General features: G+C 37.5%; 1 protein-coding gene across 9 annotated transcripts in view; it reads left to right on the top strand.

Moving 5' to 3' along the window:
* ADGRL2 (adhesion G protein-coupled receptor L2) overlaps window positions 1–22,952 on the top strand; it is a 376,824-nt gene that overhangs the window by 343,358 nt on the left and 10,514 nt on the right. For 6 of the 9 annotated variants that reach the window (XM_057374970.1, XM_057374944.1, XM_057374925.1 and 3 more), the window contains 10 exons: window positions 844–882; window positions 3,781–3,964; window positions 5,847–5,969; window positions 6,243–6,448; window positions 7,523–7,696; window positions 8,720–8,929; window positions 9,905–10,125; window positions 11,405–11,471; window positions 18,814–18,905; window positions 20,789–20,957. In XM_057374970.1, coding sequence (XP_057230953.1) covers window positions 844–882; window positions 3,781–3,964; window positions 5,847–5,969; window positions 6,243–6,448; window positions 7,523–7,696; window positions 8,720–8,929; window positions 9,905–10,125; window positions 11,405–11,471; window positions 18,814–18,905; window positions 20,789–20,957 — 1,485 coding nt within the window. The remainder of the gene's footprint in view (window positions 1–843; window positions 883–3,780; window positions 3,965–5,846; window positions 5,970–6,242; window positions 6,449–7,522; window positions 7,697–8,719; window positions 8,930–9,904; window positions 10,126–11,404; window positions 11,472–18,813; window positions 18,906–20,788; window positions 20,958–22,952) is intronic. The other 3 variants (XM_057374951.1, XM_057374979.1, XM_057374998.1) reach the window with 1 other exon arrangement.

Below are 22,952 nucleotides of genomic sequence, written 5' to 3'. Positions count from 1 at the left end.
TTTCCTTTGACCTTTTCATACAAATCCTGCCATTTGGGCAAAAGAAGATATCTAGACACCTGAATAAAGGTCRCTGTGCTGCTTTTGGCTGGGGTAGAGTTAATTTTCTTCACAGTGGCTAGTATGGGACTGCATTTTGGAATTGTGCTCAAATATATCTTTGATATCCTTGATAAAATAAAGATGTTTCTGTTAATACTGAGTGGCACTTTCACAGTGTCAAGACCTTTTTTTTCATGCTGCCACAATGAAAAGAAATTTGGGAAATGCATGGAAATTTGGGAGGGGACAGAGCTGAGCCCAACTGACCAAAGGGATATTCCAGGCCGTGTGACATCAGACTCAGCATATAGGGCTGGTGRGAATTAGGAAGAAGTGGGAAGCTTCAAAGTTATGGTGTTTGTCTTCCCAAGAACCATTACATGTGAGGGAGCTTGCCTTTCCTGGGAATGGCTGAATGCCTCCCTGCCCATGGGAAGCACTGAATGAATTCYCTGGTTTATTTTGTTCCTCATGCTCGGGTTTGGTTTTACCTGTTGAGCTGTGTTTATCTCMACTCACGGATTTTCTCAGTTTTACCCTTGTGATTCTTTCCCCAATCCTGCTGGTGAGCGAATGAGCAAGCGGCTGTGTGGTACTTGGTTGGCAGCTGGCCTTAAACCACAGTTGGGAAAAACCATTTCCTGTGTGATGYTTTTTTATGGTCATCATGGACAGAGGCTAGATTAATGTCCAGGCTCTCATTCAAAATAGGGATTTGAAACAGCAGAGTATTTTTTTTTCTCTTTCTGAAGTTTTCCAGAATCTTTCTAACTTCTGATTTTCTTTTTCCTTATTAAAAAGCTCCAAAAACGAGAGAAGACGTGCAGGGCTTACCTTAAGGTATATCTCCTGTGCTGTCACCCTGCTTTCTCCCTGCTTCAGCAACCTGCCACGCTTTATCATCTTGCTGCATGATCCTATGTATTTCAGTCTTTGATAAATGTGTATTGTGCCCCATATCAGCTTTACAAATGTTGGCTTTGCACAGGTATAACACTCAGAAAAAACAATTAAGATAAAAGTTCATACCTCTTTTACCTTAACTTGTTCAAAACTGAAAGRGAAGAAAGGATTATTATCTGAATTGGAAGTAACATTCTCTTGTAATAATATTTTGGGTAGGGGGGAAAAGCTGGAAACTCCAAGAAATTACTTCAGCTTGGTAGAATTTTATATCAAAGACTGTTTGGARTTAATTTGCTTGTGTGAAAAATGTATGTTACACAGCTTGCTTTGTGTGTATTCTTATRCCTAGTAAAATCACTCTTTCTTACAGTTTTGAGAATTGTTCAATTCAGTGACTTGAGGATACAATGCAAAGACAAACATTTCTCTAATTTCACCAGTAAAATGTCTGCCYCTTGTCCCATTAACCAGGCTGTATAGAAGGCGTGTAACACATTGCTACCTAATTTCCAGCTCCTTTCATCAGCTGTAGAATGGTTGCCTGTGGTGGCCAGCTCCTTCTCTGCAGTAAAATGCCAGAAATGCCTCCTCACCCCTATGACAGGGAGAAAAAAGTCCTAGAACAGACATCGCTGCCTCTGAAAGATTTTATCATACATTTTTTCAAAACTTCTTTTAAAATACTGTTTTTTACTTGTACCCTCTGAGATGAARTGTAAGAATAATTTTTGGAAAGACTACTGAAGCACTTTCAGCATAATAAAATAATTGAGACTCTTACTGAGAAGAGATTTGACAGAAGTACAGGGCACTTCTGTCTTTTATCCTAAAGCCCTGGAACTAGATGGGAGATGCCCAGTTATACAKAAATTTGGCAGAGACAAAGATCGGGAGAGAAAACCACTTCTCAAATAATGATAAATGTTATAGGTTTTTATTAGAAAAAAAAAATTTAATAATGAATGGAAATGCAGCAGATTTGGTTTGAGTAGAGTGGATTTTTCTGCTTGCTTTTTGTTAGCTAACAGGTTTGTGAGAGGAGCAGTAACAGGGCTGCTCCAGCAGCTGTRTCACAGGGGCTGCGGGGCTTTTCCCACCCATTTGCCTCTGTCTGAGAGGAGAAACACTTCAGAAATATTACTGGGCAGGTGATGGTTTGCCACGAGAAAATGCAGTTAGGTCATCCCATAATAACTGAAAAGCGTAGGATATCAATGAATGCATACTGTCAGCGCTATATGGCGATACATGAGGAGCCAGAGCAGARCCTTAATTTCCAGCTGGTGTCATTTTCTGTAGGTCTCAAATGGCCTTCTCTGCTTAGATAAGACTAATAAACCTCTTGAAATTACAAATCAAAAGCTGACTTACACTATGCAAATGAAGCAAGTTCCCACTTTGTGACAGAGGATTCATTTGTACCTCAGATTAGAGGCTCCAATCTGTATTTCTTAGTGACTAATGAATCTGGCCTCTGCAGACCAATTTCTGTTCCACTCTAGTTAATGGCTGCAGCAGTATCAGTGCGAGCATTTTGACTATTCTGTCTCCCATTAGAGAAAGAAAAAAGGCTTTAATGCCACTTCGAAGTATCTTCCACCTGCCAGGAAGGTCGTGGTGGCTCGCAATGCAGACAGAAAGAGGATATTAAAATGGATTAGGCTAATTAATCTTGCTCTGACGATAGCCTTGACCAAGTTTTCCCATTCGCTTGTTTGCACAATGTAGCATTCCAGACCGACATCTTTCTGTTTGTATTATGTGTTCTGTTTCCATTTCCAATGCTTTTAAATTGATCAAACAAATTATATATGTGCTTAATGACACATTAGGAGTAGGTAAATGGGGCAGGGTAAACAGGGTGCTGCAGCAGTGCCTGGTGTACCCAATGCACAGCATACTCAGTGCACAGCAACGTTATGCATTAATGTAAAAGCCTGCCTTCAATTGATTAGCTGATTACTCTGATTGGATTATTTTGTAAAATAATGTAATCATGTCACTGAATTATTCTTCTTCCTTATTTATTGTTACTTTATATGCAGTGAACGTTAAAACATGATGATGGAGTTGTTACAAGTAAAACTTTTAAAAATAGCRGTTTTTATTCAGCTTTACAGTTTTGCCTTCACTGATAACAGGGACGGTCAGTGGACATCTTGTTTGCTGTATTGATTTCCTTTTCTAACTGACCTTTGTGCAGGAATGGGAGTTGGTAATCCTTCTAAGTATCTATGAACAGGTACAGGAGCAGGAGGGGGAGTGAGAGTGGCCAGGGCTAATTTATATCCACTGAGTCAGCTTCATTTCATGCCTCCTGTAATAAAGGAGGCAGTTTGTCATAGGCAAGTAGTTCATAGTGCTGTGGCTGCACTAGTGGGGTTCAGTGTCCAGAGGAGTATCATTATCATTTTAGCCTTATTATTGTCATTTTAGCCTGAACTGCAGAATGCTAATTTTGGCGTTAGTATTTTTAAATAGAAGTTATGCATTTTGACATTAAGATGAAAGCTTCAGGCAAGACTTCTGGCATTTATTTTTATATTTTTCAGCACATTAATAATACAATGTTTATATCTGATACAAAACAAGTCAAATTTGCATGTTTACCGCTTAGAGACCACACAATGCTATGGCTAGCTGTGCTTCTATTCGTGCTAATCCAACAAGAGGACGGAAAATATGTTAATGTTGAAAATAGTGTTCTTGTGCCATTAAATCACAGTAAATCATTCTGACAGTTAAGTATTATAATTGTCGCCATGTAACATTGGAAATTTTCCCCAGCTGCCTAGGGCTTCAGACCTAATGATAGTTTTCTAATGAATGCAGGCAGTTGTGGATACAGTGGACAACTTGCTCAGGCCTGAAGCTCTGGAGTCCTGGAAGGACATGAATTCTTCAGAACAAGCCCACGCAGCCACGATGTTACTTGATACATTAGAAGAAGGGGCTTTTGTCTTGGCTGATAACCTTGTAGAACCAAGTAGAGTCTCAATGCCCACAGAAAATATTGGTGAGTAAACTTCTTTTCAATCTTAAGTTAAAGTGTTGTGTATTGTTATACACAAAATGACGAAAAAAAATACTCCAGATAGCAACATACTTTGTGAAGGGTGAGCTGTGCAATGTTTGATGGAAAGGTGAGTGCTCCAAAGCAGGGAAAACACACTTTTCTTGTTTGGTTCTTTGAAATTAGCATTCTTCTTTACTCTCATTAGTACRGTATGAAATGGAAAGTAATTGATGTTGCAAAGTTGATTTATCACTGAAAAATAATTTGCAGAATGTATGGATATGAAGAGTGCCTAAATGGCAGAGTATGCATTTTTTTTGAGGTAACAGKTTTTTTTTGGTAGGGCTGCAGAAAATTCTTCTATGTTAAATATAAACCGTTTCTAATGAATTTAAATTACTTTTTTTGCAACATACTGTGCCGGTTAAATATTTTAGGCACTCAACACAGGCCAAATGTTTATATTAAACATGTCTGCCTTCAGGTAAAAATGTGTTCAGTGAACTACATCTCCCATAATGCAGAATAGCTATGCTCCAGAGACTGCAAAATAGCTGAAGATAGTTGGAGCGTAATTCAGAATTTAAATAGTGACAGAGAAATGAAGGGGTTTGGTATWAGAGATGTGCAAATATTGTTGCACAGGATATGTTAAAGCAAAAATCATTGCTATGCATAAAATTAAAGTTCCTTCGACTTATTACAGAGATTAATGTAGTCTCAGTGAGGTACAAGRAACCTGAACGTCTGCTAATATGCAGAATAGCACAATAGAGACTTGGARTAGACTGCAGAAATGAGACTTTTCACGTTCAGTGTCTGCATATTTGTAACTGTAGAAGATGATTCTGCCTAGTTTTTTAATTGAGTGGGAGGGTACTGGTAAAGGATGGGGARAACTCTTACAGTCTCTTATCAAAGGAGCTGCACCAGTTGTTTTGAGGGAATGTGGGTAGAATCACAGATCTGCCTCGGGATGTACACAAGCACTTCCATGGAGCTGAGTAGACTCTCTGAATATTACTTCTTGTGATAAGCTGTCTTCATGTCATAATAACACATTCCTGATGCCATGCAAGACTGGATTCCTGGTGCACCTATATATGTATGGCTTGGAGAAAGAAGTCATTCCCTAATTTCATACCTTTGGCAGCCTAGAGTTCAAACCTGTAGCTAGACTGGTTTAATAAAAAAGATTTTGTCAACCAATTGCCCACTGTCACCTATATGATTTTATCTATCCAAGGAAATCCAGCATTCAGTGGTAGTGCCGTGAAAGTTTCCCAATAGACAATGTGTTATAAAAGTAATACCTAAGTACGACTGACTAGCATCTGATTTTTCAATTTAAATGTTTCTCAGCAGAACTAATAAAATGGTTTCCTATAAATATATAGGACTGAATTTAGGAGAAAAAATTGGAAATAATTTTTAGCTGTGTATTTGTCCAAATACGTGGTGTAAGTATACTTAGGTATTCTTTGCTGACTGCTTAAAAAACTCTATATCTAAATCAATACTGAAAGTTCTAAATTTGTCAGCAGAGGATACTGCATCTGCATCAAAACTAACATTTTTCTGCAACGCGTGTGTGGTATTTTTAAGTGGATGTTTTGTGGGCACAAATTTGAGCAAGGTTTGATGCCATGTTATCGCTACTAAAGTGCTGTCATTTGAGCAGTGTGCAATAGAGTAGTTAAAGAWGCCAACTCTGTGTGATTGAAGCACGCAGTACAAATCTGCCTTACAGACAGCAGTGTGAGAAAACTAAATAAAGACTGGGGGAAAGATTGTCGTCTGGCATATTGTAATCTGGCCAAGAGACTTTCTCTGCATTCTCCTTTTTTAACACTTCTTTTTTTTTYCCCTCTGGTCTGCTTAGTTTTGGATGTTGCAGTGCTCGCTACTGAGGGCCAGGTGCAGGACTTGAGATTTCCTCAGGCTGGTAAAGGAGGCAACTGGATCCAGCTCTCTGCAAGCACCATGAAACAGAACAGCAGGAACGGTGAGCCTTGGGCACGGCACAGTGAAACTCCATTACCTTTTATCAAWCCTACATTGCCTCCACTGGCTAAAACATCCAAACAAAACACAACAAAGCTGCTCTGTGGCTTTTTCTGATAATCATGAGTACCTGGTCGTTTTTCTTCAACTCCAGCCTGGAAATACCTCTCAGTTTACTGATGCTTAATTGCCAGTTCATTAGAGTACAGGTTGCTGTCTTTGCGTAGACCTCCGTGGAGTGATGATGAGGTATTTTTCCTGTTTTGTTTTGTAGGATTAGCAAAGCTGGTTTTCATTATTTACAAAAGTTTGGGTCGCTTCCTGAGTACTGAAAACGCAACCATAAAGTTAGGCAGTGACCTGGCAGGGCGGAACAGCACAATCGCCGTCAATTCCCACGTCATCGCAGCCTCCATCAACAAGGAGTCGAGCCGGGTGTACCTCACTGATCCCGTGCACTTCACWCTGGAGCACATTGATGTGAGTCATGCTAATCAATCCATGGAAGGGCAGGAAATCAGCAACAGACAAAAACAATGCAGAAAAATAACCTTTTTTTCTTTCCCCATTTGAATTTTAAATGTTGGACTAGGTCAGAGAGGCGAGTTAAGTCTATGAAGGTAAAATTAAATTAGCCTGGTTCAGTGATTATTAGAACTTAAGTGTATTCTTAATGAAAGCTAATTCAGTAATCAACATGAAAATGTAAATGACTAATTTGTTTCTGACTGAAAATTAACTCTTRCCTTAGTGGAAGGGTAGAAAATAATTGTTAAGATTCCTGATGAAGTAAGTTTTATTGACACTTTAACTTTTTACATTAATTTTGRACCAAATTATGGATGCCTATACAAATTGTTTAAATAGCATTTATTCAGCAAAGAATTAAGTATGATGTCTTGGTTTGTTGTACTTTAAATTTCTGTATATTTTCTTTGTGGTATTTMATTTGATGTGTTTCTTTGCTCTTAAGGTTGGCCTTTTCTCTTTTCATGTTTSATGTGGGGAAAGTAAATAATCACTACTGTGATAGAGAAAATATGGTTAAATTTTCCTCTCATTTTGCCTGTTTTCGTAAATCTGGTTTGATTGTTTTTCATTAAAAAAATGCATTGAGGAATGACCTTTTTTGTGATATCTGTTCACATGATTTTGGCCTGACCAAAGGTGAGAATCAAAAGAAAAAGGTCCTGTTTTCGAATTGTCAGTGACAGGAAAAATATCTTCAGAATAAATTCACAGTCCTAACTTTCCAGAATGCAAAAGTAGCTAAAATGTRCCATCCATGCATAAAACCATAAGATGGAAATTGTAATTGTTTAAAATTGAGTCTGCAGTAATTGAGACTACACTTCAGAGTGCTTTGGACTATAAAGCCCCTTTCAAACTAGATGTCTTCTGTGTGCACCATAGTCCACAGTTTTGCTGATGAAAAACTTTATTGTCCGAAACATGCAAAGTTTAATCTAAATTACCCTTTACACATATTAAGCAATTGTTATTGCCATCTTAGTGTGTAAAATCCTCATTTTATGTTATCCTTTTATCTCCCAGCCTGACAATTATTTCAATGCAAATTGTTCCTTCTGGAACTACTCAGAGAGGACTATGATGGGATACTGGTCAACTCAAGGCTGCAAACTGGTTGACACAAATAAAACTCATACAACGTGTGCTTGCAGTCACCTCACCAACTTTGCAATTCTTATGGCTCGTCGGGAAATTGTGGTAGGTAACAATGTTTCCAGCCATCAGCAGGGAACAAACTTAAAAGATTTAGCTTTAAATTTTTAGTGAGATCCAAAATTTGCTGAAGTTTCTTGAGTATTTATAGCTCCTACCCACTCCTTCCAAAGCAAATTGCTTTCTGTAGCACTTTTCTTCCTCATCCATAAAGTTACGAGCAGAATAACAGGAAAGAAAAAACAAGGACAAGGGTTTTCTACAAGCCATATTTTAGAGTTACTGACCAACCTTACAATGCTTTTATAGACTTCCCCTCAGTACAGATGGAGAGGATCTCTACAGACAGCTGTGCAGGCTGTTCCCTGAAAGCACAAGTGCCAGCTCTCCTTAGAGAGGAAGGTCAAGGAACTTCCATACTGGTTGTTTAAACACCTCTTCATAGTCAGAAATTTTGTTGTCTATTTAAAGCATTTCCTGGATGTCAGGGGGCCCCAAACATGCAATATTTGCAGGGATATGGGACTTCTCGTGAAACCATTGTATTCAAAAAGGTCACTGCAAAGAACCGAAGTAAGGAAACTCCTTTAGCTAAACATGAGATTGAAGCCAGAACTACATCTGCAGCATATTCTGCATTTTGTCCTGTGAAACATTGTGAAACATTGCTTTTTCTGCTGTTGAGTTGCAGGTCTGTAGGCAAGAACATGTACCCTCAAAGGAGGTCCCAGGGAAAGCTCACCTCTCTCTTTGCATCAGAGTCTAGTGGCACTTTAAAAATGTTATGTTTCTCTGCTYGTATTTCCAACCAGTCTGCAGTGAGCCTTAGGAAAAGTAAAAATGCTAACTGATCTCAATAAAATAGTCMCATTTTTCTCTCAGACCTGCTCCTCTTATCCTAATCTTACTCTTCTGGGAAGCTGACCTGAGACTGAGAAATTACTGAGTRCATTTTGCCCATCTCATGTAATGTGCAAGTAACTTTCCTAGATTCTACCTGTGAAAATAGGTTTTTGTTTATACTCATAAAGAGTCATATTAATTTTCTCCATTCTTGGTTATTTCTAGTACAAAGATGGAGTGCACGAATTGCTCCTCACTGTCATCACCTGGGTGGGAATTGTCATCTCTCTTGTTTGCCTGGCCATCTGCATCTTCACATTCTGTTTTTTCCGTGGCCTGCAAAGTGATCGTAACACTATTCACAAGAACCTTTGTATCAACCTATTCATTGCTGAGTTCATTTTCCTAATAGGCATCGATAAGACAGAGTACAAGGTAAGTTTTCTCTCTGTGTACTGATCTTGCTCTCTGAAATGACTGCTTGAAATGGATTTGAATTAAAACATGACAACACTGACAAGTTTTCAGCATTCTAACACAGTGAGGCTGAAATAAAAGCTCAGCATGAAAATAAGATAGATATATTCATACATAGTATTTACATCCGTCCAAAATATGTTTTTCATTTTCAGCTGAGAAACACTGACTATTAACGAAACAGGTGGTTAGACTTTTGAAAGAGGAGATGAAATTGAGCACTGACTATTCAGAGCATATATATGTTTTCTCTATGTATTCATATGTCTTAATAGCTGTTTACTACATTTAAATATATGTATATTTATATGTATTAGTACAGAGACTTTTTTTATGTATATACACATTTTTTACTCTTCACATTCATGCAGATATTTTGGTAGTATTGATAAAATTAATTCTGAAGTGATTTATTGGGTTGAAATTTAAAAWTCTAGTATAATTTCATCCAGAATTTGGCCAGTGGGGAGAGGATTCAGATTAATTTCTGTTGAAACCTTGGAAATTTCCGAATTACAGCAGATAAATTTCTGGGTAGACACTTTTTAAATAAGTAGTTTCACATTATGCATGTAGAACCAACTGTTCATGTTTACGATTATCTGAACTGTAAGTCCTAAAACCATATCAGTTTCGAAATTAAGAGTTGCTTATAAAATTTAAAAGTCCACTCTATAATTGATGACTGGGAAATGAGAGTGCAATTTCCTTATCTTCATTCACACTGCTCAACTAATTCAATTTCTGTAGCTGCTGAGCCCATATTTGTGGTTTCAAGTGTTCAGMGTATGTTTTGAGGTAGGGGAAATGCTCCTGAATTTGTGAAAGGTTTCTAACAGAACTGTATGCTGTTCTATTGCACACTGTTCAGTTGGAGAGTTAATGATGTGAAGGTTTTGTGGTTTACATTTCCATCTCTYTCTTTCTTTGCAGATTGCATGCCCGGTATTTGCAGGTCTCTTACACTTTTTCTTCCTGGCAGCCTTTGCCTGGATGTGTCTAGAAGGAGTGCAGCTTTATCTAATGTTAGTTGAAGTATTTGAAAGTGAATATTCTAGAAAGAAGTACTATTATGTTGCTGGCTACCTCTTCCCTGCTACAGTMGTTGGTGTCTCAGCAGCTATTGACTATAAGAGCTACGGAACAGAGAAAGCGTAAGTAATTGCAAGTGACCTGAGTGTTTTTCAAGTGAATAATTTTTTAAAGCYTATTAGCTGTCAGAGGGTCCCTGACAGACTAAAATACCATCTGAAAGCTTTATTGGTAAGAGAATGGCAATGCTGTGCACAAATTACAATCAAGTCTTTTGTAATTCTCTAGGTTCAGGGGATTTGTACTCTAGAGAGACCGATTCTAAATTATGGTCTTTCTTTWAACACAAAAGATTGACCTGAAACAAATTGAAAAAGTAAATAACTTTTTGTCCTCAGATGTATATTAAGCAAAATTTCTCAGCTTAAAGTATCTGACAAGCCTAACCACCCAGTTTTAAGCTAATGCTTCATTAGACCTCTTTGTTCAGCTGCCCCTCTAGCTAGCTCTCATCCKGAATTATGACAGTACAAAATTCCAACCTATATGTTTTATTTTGACAATATTTTATCAGGCAAGTAGAGTGRGATTAAAATTAGCCACTGCCTTTTATTTACAGAAGTACAGATGTATATAGGAAGTGACAGAAGGTAGACAGAAAACATTTCTGAGGATCTGAGTTGCTGGAGGCATGAATTTGCCTTTCAGTGGTGTTTATTTTGTCCTTTGATGAAATTAGTTACACAATAGGAAGATACTGTTGWCTACAAGAAAGCTGCTTGATTTTGCTACTGATGAAAGACAAATAAGAGAATTCAGCAGGGAACTGGGCTGTATGAAAAATGAATTGCTGAGTGAAGTTGGCCCTAATAGGTTTACACRTCATTTAGTCTGGTATCTTATGTATTCTTTCTCTGCAGTTCAACTCCCAGATGGGGCATTTTATTTATACCATATTGTTTTTCAGCAAAACATGGCATCTGATCATTTTCTGTCTCATATTACTCAGGAGTGAGAACTTCACATATGATACAAAGCTAAAAGCAGATTTTGAAGATTACATGGGAAGCCTGCAAAAAATATTTGCTGATGTTAGTTTTATTAGTTTATGATAGCACCTGTCACCGAACCTTTTGACTGAGAGAGAGCTTGTTTTGGTTTTGTTTCTCCTTATGTTAGTTATTCCTGATGATGTAGTTTCAGGTTCAGTCATGTTTTGATACATGGTTCATCAGAAGAGTTTCAGGTTAGGTACTGTCCATGGAATAAGTGGTACTGTGTGATGTTCATCATTGTTCACTGGCAAAATGTCACCTTAAGAAGTATTTTTGCACTTTCCATTTATCAGACTGAGGCGCTAATGCTGCTTTTCACTTTTCATTCTCTTTTTTTCCATAACAGTTGCTGGCTACATGTAGATAACTATTTTATCTGGAGTTTCATTGGACCCGTTACCTTTATTATTCTGGTAAGAACTTTTTTTTTTCCTTTCCTTTTAGGTTGACTGACAGCAGAGTTAAAAAGATTTAAAATTTCATTCAATTCCATCCCTATTCATAAGACATTCCGTGAAAATGATTATAAACAATTTGTAATGTGACCAGTAGTTATATAAATAYATAGAAATCTTTAAAGAGTGCTGACCAAATGATTAATTGTCAAAGCTGTGGTGGCACTTCAGCACAGCCATTTTTTCCTAATGGCTTGAATTCTGAAGGTCATATTGACATATGTAGTCATATGAAAGATCAATGAAGTACTAAACACAGGGTGGTTTTTTTTTTGAAAGGAGCCATTATTGTTGCTTTCAATTGAGTCACTACTGTACACGTTTGAGGATTTAACTGCTAATTATCCAATATAATTATCTCAAAAGGGTTTTCTAACACATTGGATAATTAAATAAATTTTGTGTTCCATTACACTTACACAGTATCTGTATGTGTGTTTGCACATTCGCATTTTTCCATGGCTTATTCTGTGTGTATTTGTGTTACACATAGTGCCTGTCAGACACACAAGTTCCCTGTTTTAGCATTAATAATGGTTATGTAACCAGTGAAAGCCTGTTCACATTCACTGCTGCAGTCACTGTGTGCATGCACACCCACCTGTGCAGCCARAGCTGGGTGTCCCATGTCCACTTCAGACAGAATGTTGCATTCATTCATCAATTATCAATTCTCTGAGCACCTCCAGGTAAAAAGCATTCACGTGTCAACCCAGGRAGAAAACTTCTCCCATTTATTTCAGACTGACAATACCAACACCTTACAGTGGAGGAATTTGTGAGGRAAGTGAATGCAAGATGTGCATTTTGACTCACCTTGTTTTTCTCTTCTAGCTCTGTATCTTTAAAGCCTGGCTATATTTGGGAAATATTGTAGAAGGCTGGTGCAGGGGACATAGCCTATGTAGACAGAGAGCTTTTCTCAAATTGCTGGTAGTTTGGAAGGMTGAATTCATTTGTTTTCATGCTTTTGAAATTTTAAACACTTGATGTCCTCCTGCCCTTACCCTGTAGGAGAGTTGTAAAATGTTAACAGAATTCCAGTTCACTGGAATTTCCAAATTCAGGAATTGTATCTTTCCRTATTCAGAAATACTACTTTTTTAGCGTGAAGCACATGCATCAGGCATCATTTTGAAATTTCTTTGACTTTTATAGATCTATGTGCCATACATATTATTTCAGCACTTTTTGTTCTTACGGTGCAAACTCATACTTGGATTATGAATATTTCTATTAAAAAATGTGCCTGCCCCATGTTTTGGGTTGCATTTACTTGCATTTACTTTACTTRTTTGATATAAACATTTGTTTATATCAAAAAGTATTTGAATTCTTGAGCGGTCACTTAAGAAAAGATAGTTGTGCAGTGTAGAAGTTGTTAGAGTTCATTGACCTATTTTCAAAGACATGGGTAGATGCCAAAATTTATGTTTATGAGTTGAATTAGAAAAATTATAGCGTTTGTAATATTTAAGTATAGCCCATAATAATTGTACAGTTTATTCTAGACACACTGTAATAAAATCATGTCTCAGAATGATGGGGATTCTTTTTTAATTAAACCTACGATTGCAATTGAAAGACAGACTTAGAAAGATAGGCTTAATATGCTCAATATGATAGACAATATTTTTCAACATGAAGCTGTTTCGTGCAGTTGTAATTATTCTGGAAATTGTTCTGACTTTCATGCTACAATAGTTAAGTCACATCAAGTCTGGTTGTGTGGTGATAATTTTGCTTTTTGTTTGTAGTTCCTTATTTTATTTTTACTGGGGCTATTTTGCCAAGTCACCTACATTTCTCTCTCTTCCTCTAAAATAACATTTCAGATGGGAAGCCTTGGGCTTTGCTGACGGCTTTTTCACTTCCTCATAACCAGGTCAGAGAGAGAATAGAGGTGAAGGACATTTAATCATATTGACCATGTACAGACATAGTTCACTATTATTTACTGGCCATGACATTATTATCCTCCAGCAAATCATTTAGACTGAGACGCAAAAGGCTTTTGGGAGCAGTATTCCCAACCTGAAAAATATGAAACAGCAGGTAGCAATCACAGCACAGTTCCTGGGAGTAATTCTTCTCTAGCAATTGCTTTGCCCTCTAATCGTCCCAGCTGAGAAAGCAAGAGAAACCAGAGGAAGAAGTGTGAGAAGTATAGTGGCTGAAAAATAATATGTCATGTGCAGTGTAACCAAAGAGCTGTATTTGTAGTGCGGCTTACTTAGTGTCAGTAGCATGTGAGAATTTTGCCTTGGTAAGCTTTTTAACCTGTTACTCAAATCACTTTTATGTTTCTCAGTTTAATAGTACTGTCAATGCACAAAGTCCTTTTTGACAGTATTGCTTTCTATTTTAATTTGCTGTTTTTTCTCTGAATTTGTAAGCATTTCTGCTTGTATCCATGCACATTTTTTCATGAAATGAGAGTGGGAAGTATGGGGGGGAAGTATGAAGTTCCCCAGTACATCTTCTGAGGAACTTTTAACTTCACTATTTCTATAGCCTGTCATGCCTTTGGGCACCAGGGTTATTATATCTATGAGAAAAGAGCATGTAAGTAATGAGCGGTGGGAAACCATTAGTATGCCTGAAATGGTTTAATGAAAGCTTGGATCATGATACGTCAGGAGCTGTTCTTATCATTTGGACAGCTCCATCTGCATCTTTAATAATTAATTCAGTTCAGTAAGAGTTCAGTGTGCACACTCCTTTAGAAGCCTTCCGAGAGCACCTCTCTCGCTGCCAGTCCCAGGGAGAAATAGKCTTCTGCATGGCTAAGAGCAAAGATCTGGAGATACAAGAGCAGTTTTAGAGTTGCATTTGCCAGGTAACAAAAGCTCMGGGGAGTTCAAAAAGGGTCAGAACATGTGCAGTTCAGCTAGGTTACTTCAGAGTGGTGTTTCTGTTCTTCTGTCTTATCGTATCCATGTCAGCACTGTGTGGAATGAATTTTAAGATGCAAAGCTCAAGGCAGATGTGATTCCATTGAGCAGGTTCATGGCTATAAAACAAACAGTGCACTTCAGTAATCTGTGGTCAGAAAAGCCTTTGACCGCTATGTAGATCCATACTCATTCATGTCCAAGGAACGGCTGGTGTTGGTTTGATTTAGCCAAAACTATTGCAGTTTGCTTCTGCCMGCTCATAGGTGGAGCCCATGTATTCATCTGTCAATGGTTGTTGAAGCAAAAATTACTAAGATGCCCCATTTCATTAACATAGGATGTGTTAAAGGTTCTCACTCAGGATGAAATATTGCTTACCAAAGTCAGTGGGTGTACAAATGCACACGTAAATTCACATGTGAGAATGAACTGTATTTGTAAACTTATTTTTATAAATAATACTATCTTTCTACAGTAGACACTTGATAAATTATATTTATCTATTAGTCCCAGGGGGTAATTCATCATAATTATTGCAAAATCKAGCTTTATTTTGCTACTAATTCATTGTACCTGCGATTAATTCCAGCTGATTAGTCTTCTGTGCAGGCTATTTCACTACACCCACTTTTTTAAAAGTTAATTTGACTTGAAGAAACCCCCTCTCACAAAATTACATAGGTTTCAGGCACAAGAAAGATACATTTTCTACTTACACCTTCTTWCGTGTCCAGTTCCTTCTGATTTCCAAATGAGAACTGCCCATAATGTGTGCTGCCTGTGAAAGGAGCATGATCCTCCAGACTGCTGCATTTGATTATTACCATAAAAATTCTTCATATTTTATATTATAAAGTAGTTACTTGCAATTTTTTAATATGTATAGTCTTTCACTTTGTGCTATCCAATTACACTTGTCATATTAAGAGATAAGGAATTGGTATATTAGAAGATGCTCTAATTTTTAATTTTTTTTTTAAAGAACTTCACACAAAGTTCTAACATCAGGGTATAGATAAAGGTAGTTCTCTATCCAGTATGCCATCTCTTCCAGYAGATAATATGTTTTAGAAACTAGAGTAAAATCAAATATAAACATAAATTAAATATTATCAATTCAAATTTTTGCTTAGTATTGCCAGCTAATGTTTTAAAAGATCGCACATTATAACTCCACCTTCTGTAGCCATGCATTTTGACACTCATTGGTGAAGCCTTCTCAAAACAGGCTCAGCTCTGAGCCAGACCAGGTTGCTCAGAGCTGAAAAAGCTTTCCTTGTGAAATGAATACAGAAGTCCTAACTGTGCTTTCTTTTCCCCCCTACATATTTCTCACCAAGAAAAGTAATTCAGTTGTTCCTTATAAAAGCAGTTATTATCCAGCAAGTTCCCCTCCCTCACTGCTTAGTGTCTTTCATGAGAAACAAAGAAAAAAAAGAGGCAGGACGCCCAAAAGTGTTTGACTCAACGAGTTCCTCCAAAACAGTCAGTTTCTAGATGAAAAGCAGTGAGGGAGCCAAAATRGAAAGGTTTGGTTACAGTATCTGTAAGTGGGTAAAATAGGATTTTTATAATGATATAATGTGTAACAGAGATGCCAGCATGTTTGAACAAGTGGCAAACCGTGGTCTTTTGACTGCTGAAACTGAAAACTATACAATATTTCACAGTGATGGAGAAACAAGTATCATATGCTCAGTTGTCATAGTTACTTTGTCTTCAAAGTACAGTATTTTTCCTTTTTTCTTGGAAGGACTTTTTCAGCTGCTGTGTTACGGCATTATTATGTCTGTGGGTTGGTTTTGTGGGTCTGTACCTAAATYACAATTAAAGTGTCCCTTAAGAAGCTGCTGTGTGCAGTTGTTCCCTGGTGCAGCAAGGACACACACCCAGACAGAGCTGAGTACCTMCACAAAACCTGTTTAATACAGTGGAGCTTGGCTCAAGCTCTGGGGTAGGGCCCTGTCTGCTCACGTGTCACTGAAGGAACTTCAATATGTGAATACAAGTTCTTATTTGCCATGTGTCAAACCAGCACTTCAGTTGTACAAAGAAGCAGAGKATAAACCCTTCTTGTTTCATAAGGCAGTCATTTATGGGCTAAGCCATGTYTATGAGTTTTTGATCCAAGAACGATGCTGCTGGTACAGTACAGGATACTCCAGGATAGCTACTGAGGCAAGGATTAGCTTCCAGCTGTGCTGTAAATACCATTCTGAACTGGATTGTGCTCTCCCAGCTGCATAGGTTCCAGCAAAGTTGATGTACGTGTTAGGATTGACACGGGCCGTGTGTCTTASCTCTTAATCTGTTTGTTTTCACAGAAAGCAAATTGAAGTTGCATTTTTTAAGCAGGCTGAAGAAATTCATGTTATGTCAGCCACCAAATTSTACAAGAAACTTTTTCAAATRCAGAAAAATAAAGTCTGTGTGCAAMGGCGTGGAGCTGAGGGTCAGGTCAGGTGCAGAGCCCTTGTCCCATCTTGTGCAAGKGCCAGGGAGAGAAGCAACTTGTTTTCTCATCCAGTGAAATCACACTAAAGTGGAAACCTAGATAAGAGGAAGAGATCACAATGGTTTTTCTCACCTGGTTARTCATTTCCTATAGGAATCATGAAAGATAATGAATTATCAACACTATTATTACATTTTGCCACAATGGAAATATCCTTAACGTATACCATGTACATACATCAGCTTAAAGGTTAAGTATTTTCAGCCAGTTCTTGAAACACAAACAGAAATCAATCATAAAAGCTTATGTTCATTATTTACATCACAAACACTTTTTTCTATTAATGTAAAAATCTTACACTTGGCATGGTAAGGTCAAAAGTTGTCAGAYGCTTTTCTGGTGTTGAGAACTGCAATAGTTCATGCTGTCCATCCTGATTTTGAGACAGCAGCAGGAGTGGTAACATGATTGCCTGTAGCAGTAGGAATTATTTCTACATGTTCTTATTAGCAGACTCTTAACAGATCAGAGACATCAAAATATTCATCTGTTCAAGATTAAGACCAGCTCTTTATTAAGATTTCAGTGACATTTCTGACAACTGAGGCACAGCTGCAGGAACACATCTGGCATGAACTGGTATCCCCAGTGTTACAAAAATAGTGAAGATTTTGAAGCTGTCCCAAACCAATGGCTACCTAAATTGAGAGACTGGGTGTAATCATGCTCCATCAGTAACCAGTGGCATATATATACATATGTATGTATATATATGTATATATATGTATATAGATGTATATAGATGTATATAGATGTTGAAGGCTATAAGAATGGGGTTCTTTATCTAATATATGTATTATAAGGATGTCGAAGCATAGTCTTCCATCTTCTCCAAGCTTTTGGTCCCACCACTTCATGTGGACCATTGCAGTATCAGATAAGGATGTGTTTGTTCTCCCTGAAAGGAGAAAAGGTTTTTACTGGTTTCAAAGACTCARTTTTGTCTGACTTGTCCACATGATATTGGACAGCAYGAACTAATTACTCAGATTAATTGGATACCACTTTTSAGCCCATATTCTGCAGGCATCCTTGTATTTGGCTTGCATGTGCTCTTCACASGCTTTGAAATCGATAGGAGAAATGCACCCAGTAACTTTGATATCTGTGATTCTGTTTCACAAAAAGRAAATGATAAAACATTTCCTTCAGCATCTTCCCTGGTGTTACCTGTATGAATGACACAACAAGAATAAGATGCCACAGTCCTTCAAGTGGCACACACAGCCTCACTTCAACAGAATCCAGACTACAAAGGGAAAGAGGGCAGCAGGAGGGTGCACCACCAGCATATGTCTGCAGCACTGTTAAGTTTGATGCATTTGCTACATCTTTGTGTTTCTTTCTTTTTTTTTCTCTCTTTTTCTTTTTCTCCAGTTACATTTAAGCTCTTTTCAAGACCCCAGTAGGATTTGTGAGAACAAAAGGGAATAAAAAAAAAATAAAGGAGAAAGCAGCAAAGGTGAAAAACATTTCAAAAGCAGGATGGGGTGATAAAAGGACAACTAGTATAGCCCAGTAAAGGGGGGACCATAGTCCTTGGAGARTGAGATGGGGAACAGGGCCAGAGTTGACAGGTAAAGGTGAGCAGGTGATGAGCACAACACGCTGGAGGACAGAGCTAGACTGACAATGGCAGGTGCTGGACATGAGTTCAATGTGGTGGTTCATGATGATGTGGTGCATTTGGGAAATTAAATGAGAACTTATAATATTTTTACCCCCTCACTCTTATTTGCAATCACCATTTGCAGACCATCTGATATAGTTACTAATTTTCACTACTTACTTGGAAATAAACTACAGGGTTTTTGTTTAGCCAGTAACATCATCATTATTCAGCCWATTACTTGAAGTAGTTTAATTTCATTCTTATCTGTTTTGACAGCTGAATCTTATCTTCCTGGTGATCACATTGTGCAAAATGGTGAAGCACTCAAACACTTTGAAACCAGACTCTAGCAGGTTGGAAAACATTAAGTAAGTGCTTTGTGTTCAAGTATGAGAACTATGATTATTTTCTGATTGCTGAACTGATTGAAAGCTACTCTCCATTAGGAGCACATGCCATTGTCTCCCAGCAACTGCAGATGTCAATTAGAAGCAAACAGAGCCAATCCTGCTTTCGTCACATTGTTGCTGTAATGTCACAAACGCCGGTCAAAATTAGATAATTTCAGCCTGGAACTAGTGCCAAGAAACTGTTTCACGGAAATGCCACAGCACTGTAGTAATTTCATTTGCATTTAAAATGCAGTTCAAAAATGATGTTCCTGTTTGCATGGCTGATATGATTATATTAAGTTTGTTTTGTTAAATGACTTTTTGATTTAGGGATTCTGAGCAGTTTCTACTCGTAATCCTGTTCTCCCAAGAGAATTGACTCTATTATTATTGTTAACTTGAAGATTATCTGCTGTTTTCATGCTAATTTAACAAGTGCTTATTTTATCATGGTGCTCTACTGTAGTATCTCTTTTGCAGAGTAATATAAGTTTTATATAACTAACAAGGCTTTGGCAGCTTTCTCTTCTTTAGATAGCTTTTTACTGTATTCTGTATAGCTTTACATTGTATCGAAGGTTTCTGTTACCAACACTGAAGGGATGKTGCAACTTTCTAACGCTGAGGGTTGGCTGTGAGAGGGTCTTACAGATCTGCTTTGAACGTTGGAAATGGCAAAGGGAGACTTTCAGTAAGGATAACATTGTGCACTAGATGTTCTAGATAGGTCAGTATCAGCTTCATTGCATGTTGCATGATGAGAGAGAGAGCTAATCTTTAGCTATCTCTCTCTTTTCTTCCTTTTCCTCTTTCTGTCTTCTCATCCACACCAGTAATTACCGTGTTTGTGATGGCTACTATAATACGGACTTACCTGGGTAAGATAGAACCCTACATTAACAAACTTCTAGCATGATTTTTAACTTTACAAACTCGGTCATATTGTGGATTTCCCTTAATTTTAATTAACTATTTTTGAGATACCTGATTTGCTAAAGACTTTTAAACTATTATATGCCTTTATAATTTTAAATTGCTTGCCTCTGCATTTTGAAATACCTAATTTTGGCTAATTTTTGTAGACAATTAAAAATGCTCTTATTAATTTCTGTTTCAATTCTGTCTAATAATTTTGTTTCTCTTTTCTGCTTATAATGCTTTCTAGCTATGAAGATAATAAGCCATTTATCAAGTAAGATCATTAGTTAGATGTGGAATTCACTGACTAAATTCCCTTTCCCTTTCATTCTGTGCTGTTCGCTACAATTCCTTTTCCTTAACCTATTCATGATGGAATCTTTTTTAGATTGTTCTGTAAAGCAATATCCATATTTTTGTCGCATTTCAGCAGGGTTTCTTCATGCGGAAGTTACATCCTCTAGCTTCAGTTTAGCTGAGTTTATCGAAGCGTTAACGATTTGGGCTCTAGGCTTTTAATCTGMTGTTTAACCTTTGTGCATTTGTGTTACATTATTTGGTGTCATATGGCAGCACCACTGTTTAAAATCTATGGTGTGATTAGTGGCTAAGCCAGATTTATCAATCTCTTCTSTAAAAGCAGATAAAGCAATGGAGTAGCTGGGGCTTGTGCTGTACTTCTGCATTTCAAAATAATTTTGACATCCTACGCTGTTCTTGAGAAAGACAAAGGTTATATCTACTCTTGCTGTTTTCACTGGAGTCTAAGAGTACCAAATGGAATTGTTCTTTCTTTAATAGATAAAAGGTTAAACCCAAGGAATTTTTACATTTGAATATGAAACTAGTAAAAGTCAACTGCAGGAACTGAAATGTTAATATGGGATTTGGCAAAGTGCATTCTCATAAGTAATGTTACTAAAATTAATTTTCTTTTACAGATCCTGGGTCCTGGGTGCATTTGCTCTCCTGTGTCTCCTTGGCCTAACATGGTCATTTGGTCTGCTGTTTATAAATGAGGGGACCGTTGTGATGACATATCTCTTCACAGTATTTAATGCTTTCCAAGGAATGTTTATTTTCATCTTTCACTGTGCCCTTCAAAAGAAAGTAAGTTACTAAAACTGCAGATGAATGTTCCCTAATTCCTTAGAAATGCCAAGCATAWTTCTTAAGAAAATAGGGATAAAATTAGCAATGTGAAGAACTGGACTATTTTGAATAGTTTGAGGAGCATTCTTGCTGTATGTGCTAGTGGGAGTCATGTCACTGTTCTGTGACCCAGGAAGATTTAACATGGATGCAGCATTTCCAACCTGGGCTTGAAAAGTTTTGATATTTTGTGAATAAAATTACTATCAAAAAAGTACTGGTAATGTGGTACATTTTAGTCTGGACTTAGAACTAAAAATCTTTTATGTCCACATGAAACAAGTCCTGCCTTTGCTGCAGTGCTGCAAACAAAGCATCAGTTACAATATCAGCCTGAAAACGCTCTCCTTTTTTCAGATCAAGGCAGAGCACCTCTCTTGAGATCCCATTAAGCTGCCACATAAAGCAGTGGGTGATAGGCAGGAATTGTACTATGTGTGCTTTTTCATTACAAAACTAAGTGGGATGTAAAAATTAATTTTATTATGAACTTTGACACACCTTAGAAAGAAGTACTCATTAATACTAGACAGCTGCTAACAGGAATAGTTTTCTGAAAATGGAAAAGTTGCCAGCATTACTACTTTCTTCCCACGTGTTTCGCTCCCCCAGAAATCCCAAAATCTTTGTGCTCTTCACTGGAGCCTCCCTTACGAGTGGGATGAGCTAAATTCTGCTCCCGTTTGGTGGGTGAAAGCAGAAGGATCCAGAAGGAGTAGGTCTGCTGGAGGAGAACAGAAAGAGAGAGGGAGAAGGCTTGAAGGGAAGAGAGGAGCAAACAAGAGAGAAGGAAAGTGATGGGCACAGCTCTGTGGGACCCTTTTTTGGGTTCCCTGCAGCCCTTCTCTTCCCAAGAGGGTGGAGATTGCTTCCAAGAGTGCCTTAGAGGTGCTTTAATGTAGAGTGCATGAAAAAATCTGACAGCCTTTGTTCGAAGGCAGGACAAATGAAAGTAATGAGAGTTGAGAGGAAGGGTGAACATCAAAAAATCCCACCCAAACAAACTTAGCATGAAATGCAGGACGTCCTACATTTGGAAATACCCAATTTGCAGTATTTGTAGTCTAAATATTTTTACCAATTTTAGGCAGGAGACCTAGCAATTATTAACTCTTATTATAATTAGCTCACCAGAGACATAATTAACTGATACTTATGAGAAGGTTTGAGACCTTGGATAAAGCATTGTTGTGTAAATACAAAAATCTTTTGTTCATGTTCTCAACTGTACCAGCTCTAATATTACCAATCTCTAAATTTGGTGCAGACAATGGCATTCAGACATGTTTTAGGAAAAGATCTGGTAGACAGAATTTTACCCAGATGAACATGACACTCTTCTCATTTGGTGAGAACCAAAGCACACTTAGAAGACTGAGCCTAAGAATAGAAGATAGGGAAGGAAATGCAAACATTCTCAAAATGCAAATAATTTCTAGGTTAGGGTTTCATATAATGTTTTCCCTTTTACTATTTGTATTGCAGTTGAAAATCAGAAACAGATTCCTTTTTTATTTCTTTTTACAGCTGTGCATTGTTTTTATATAAAGTGGAGTCAGCAAAAAGCAATATTAAAATATCAGTCAAGTGTGAAAAAGCATAACCTAGAGCAATAAGATTTATACCTGAAAGAATGTTAAAGCTGCCATTTAAGATTTTTAAGTGTCACTGCCTTTGACTGGATATTGTCCTRTCCTCTGTCTGCATAGCTAATGTGGTCTTTTTATTCTGTTATTACTACTTGGTCACTAAATTGAACAGAGAAATAGAATTGTGGAAGTGAAAACTATTATGTTTCCAGTTCTGACGAGATGATAGTGCTGTTGCTTCCATCAGTTTCCAACAAGCTATAATTTAGAAATAATGACAGTGGAAGGCATAGTCCTGACAGATAATGTACATTCACTGCAATATAGGCATTAGGCAAAACCAGCCCTGGAGGGTGGTATTTGG

Source organism: Malurus melanocephalus, unplaced genomic scaffold (genome assembly GCF_030028575.1).
Source record: "Malurus melanocephalus ecotype Western Australia unplaced genomic scaffold, MMel_1.1 scaffold_8, whole genome shotgun sequence".
Taxonomy (NCBI): Eukaryota; Metazoa; Chordata; class Aves; order Passeriformes; family Maluridae; genus Malurus; species Malurus melanocephalus.
This window is presented reverse-complemented; position numbering and strand designations above follow the sequence as displayed.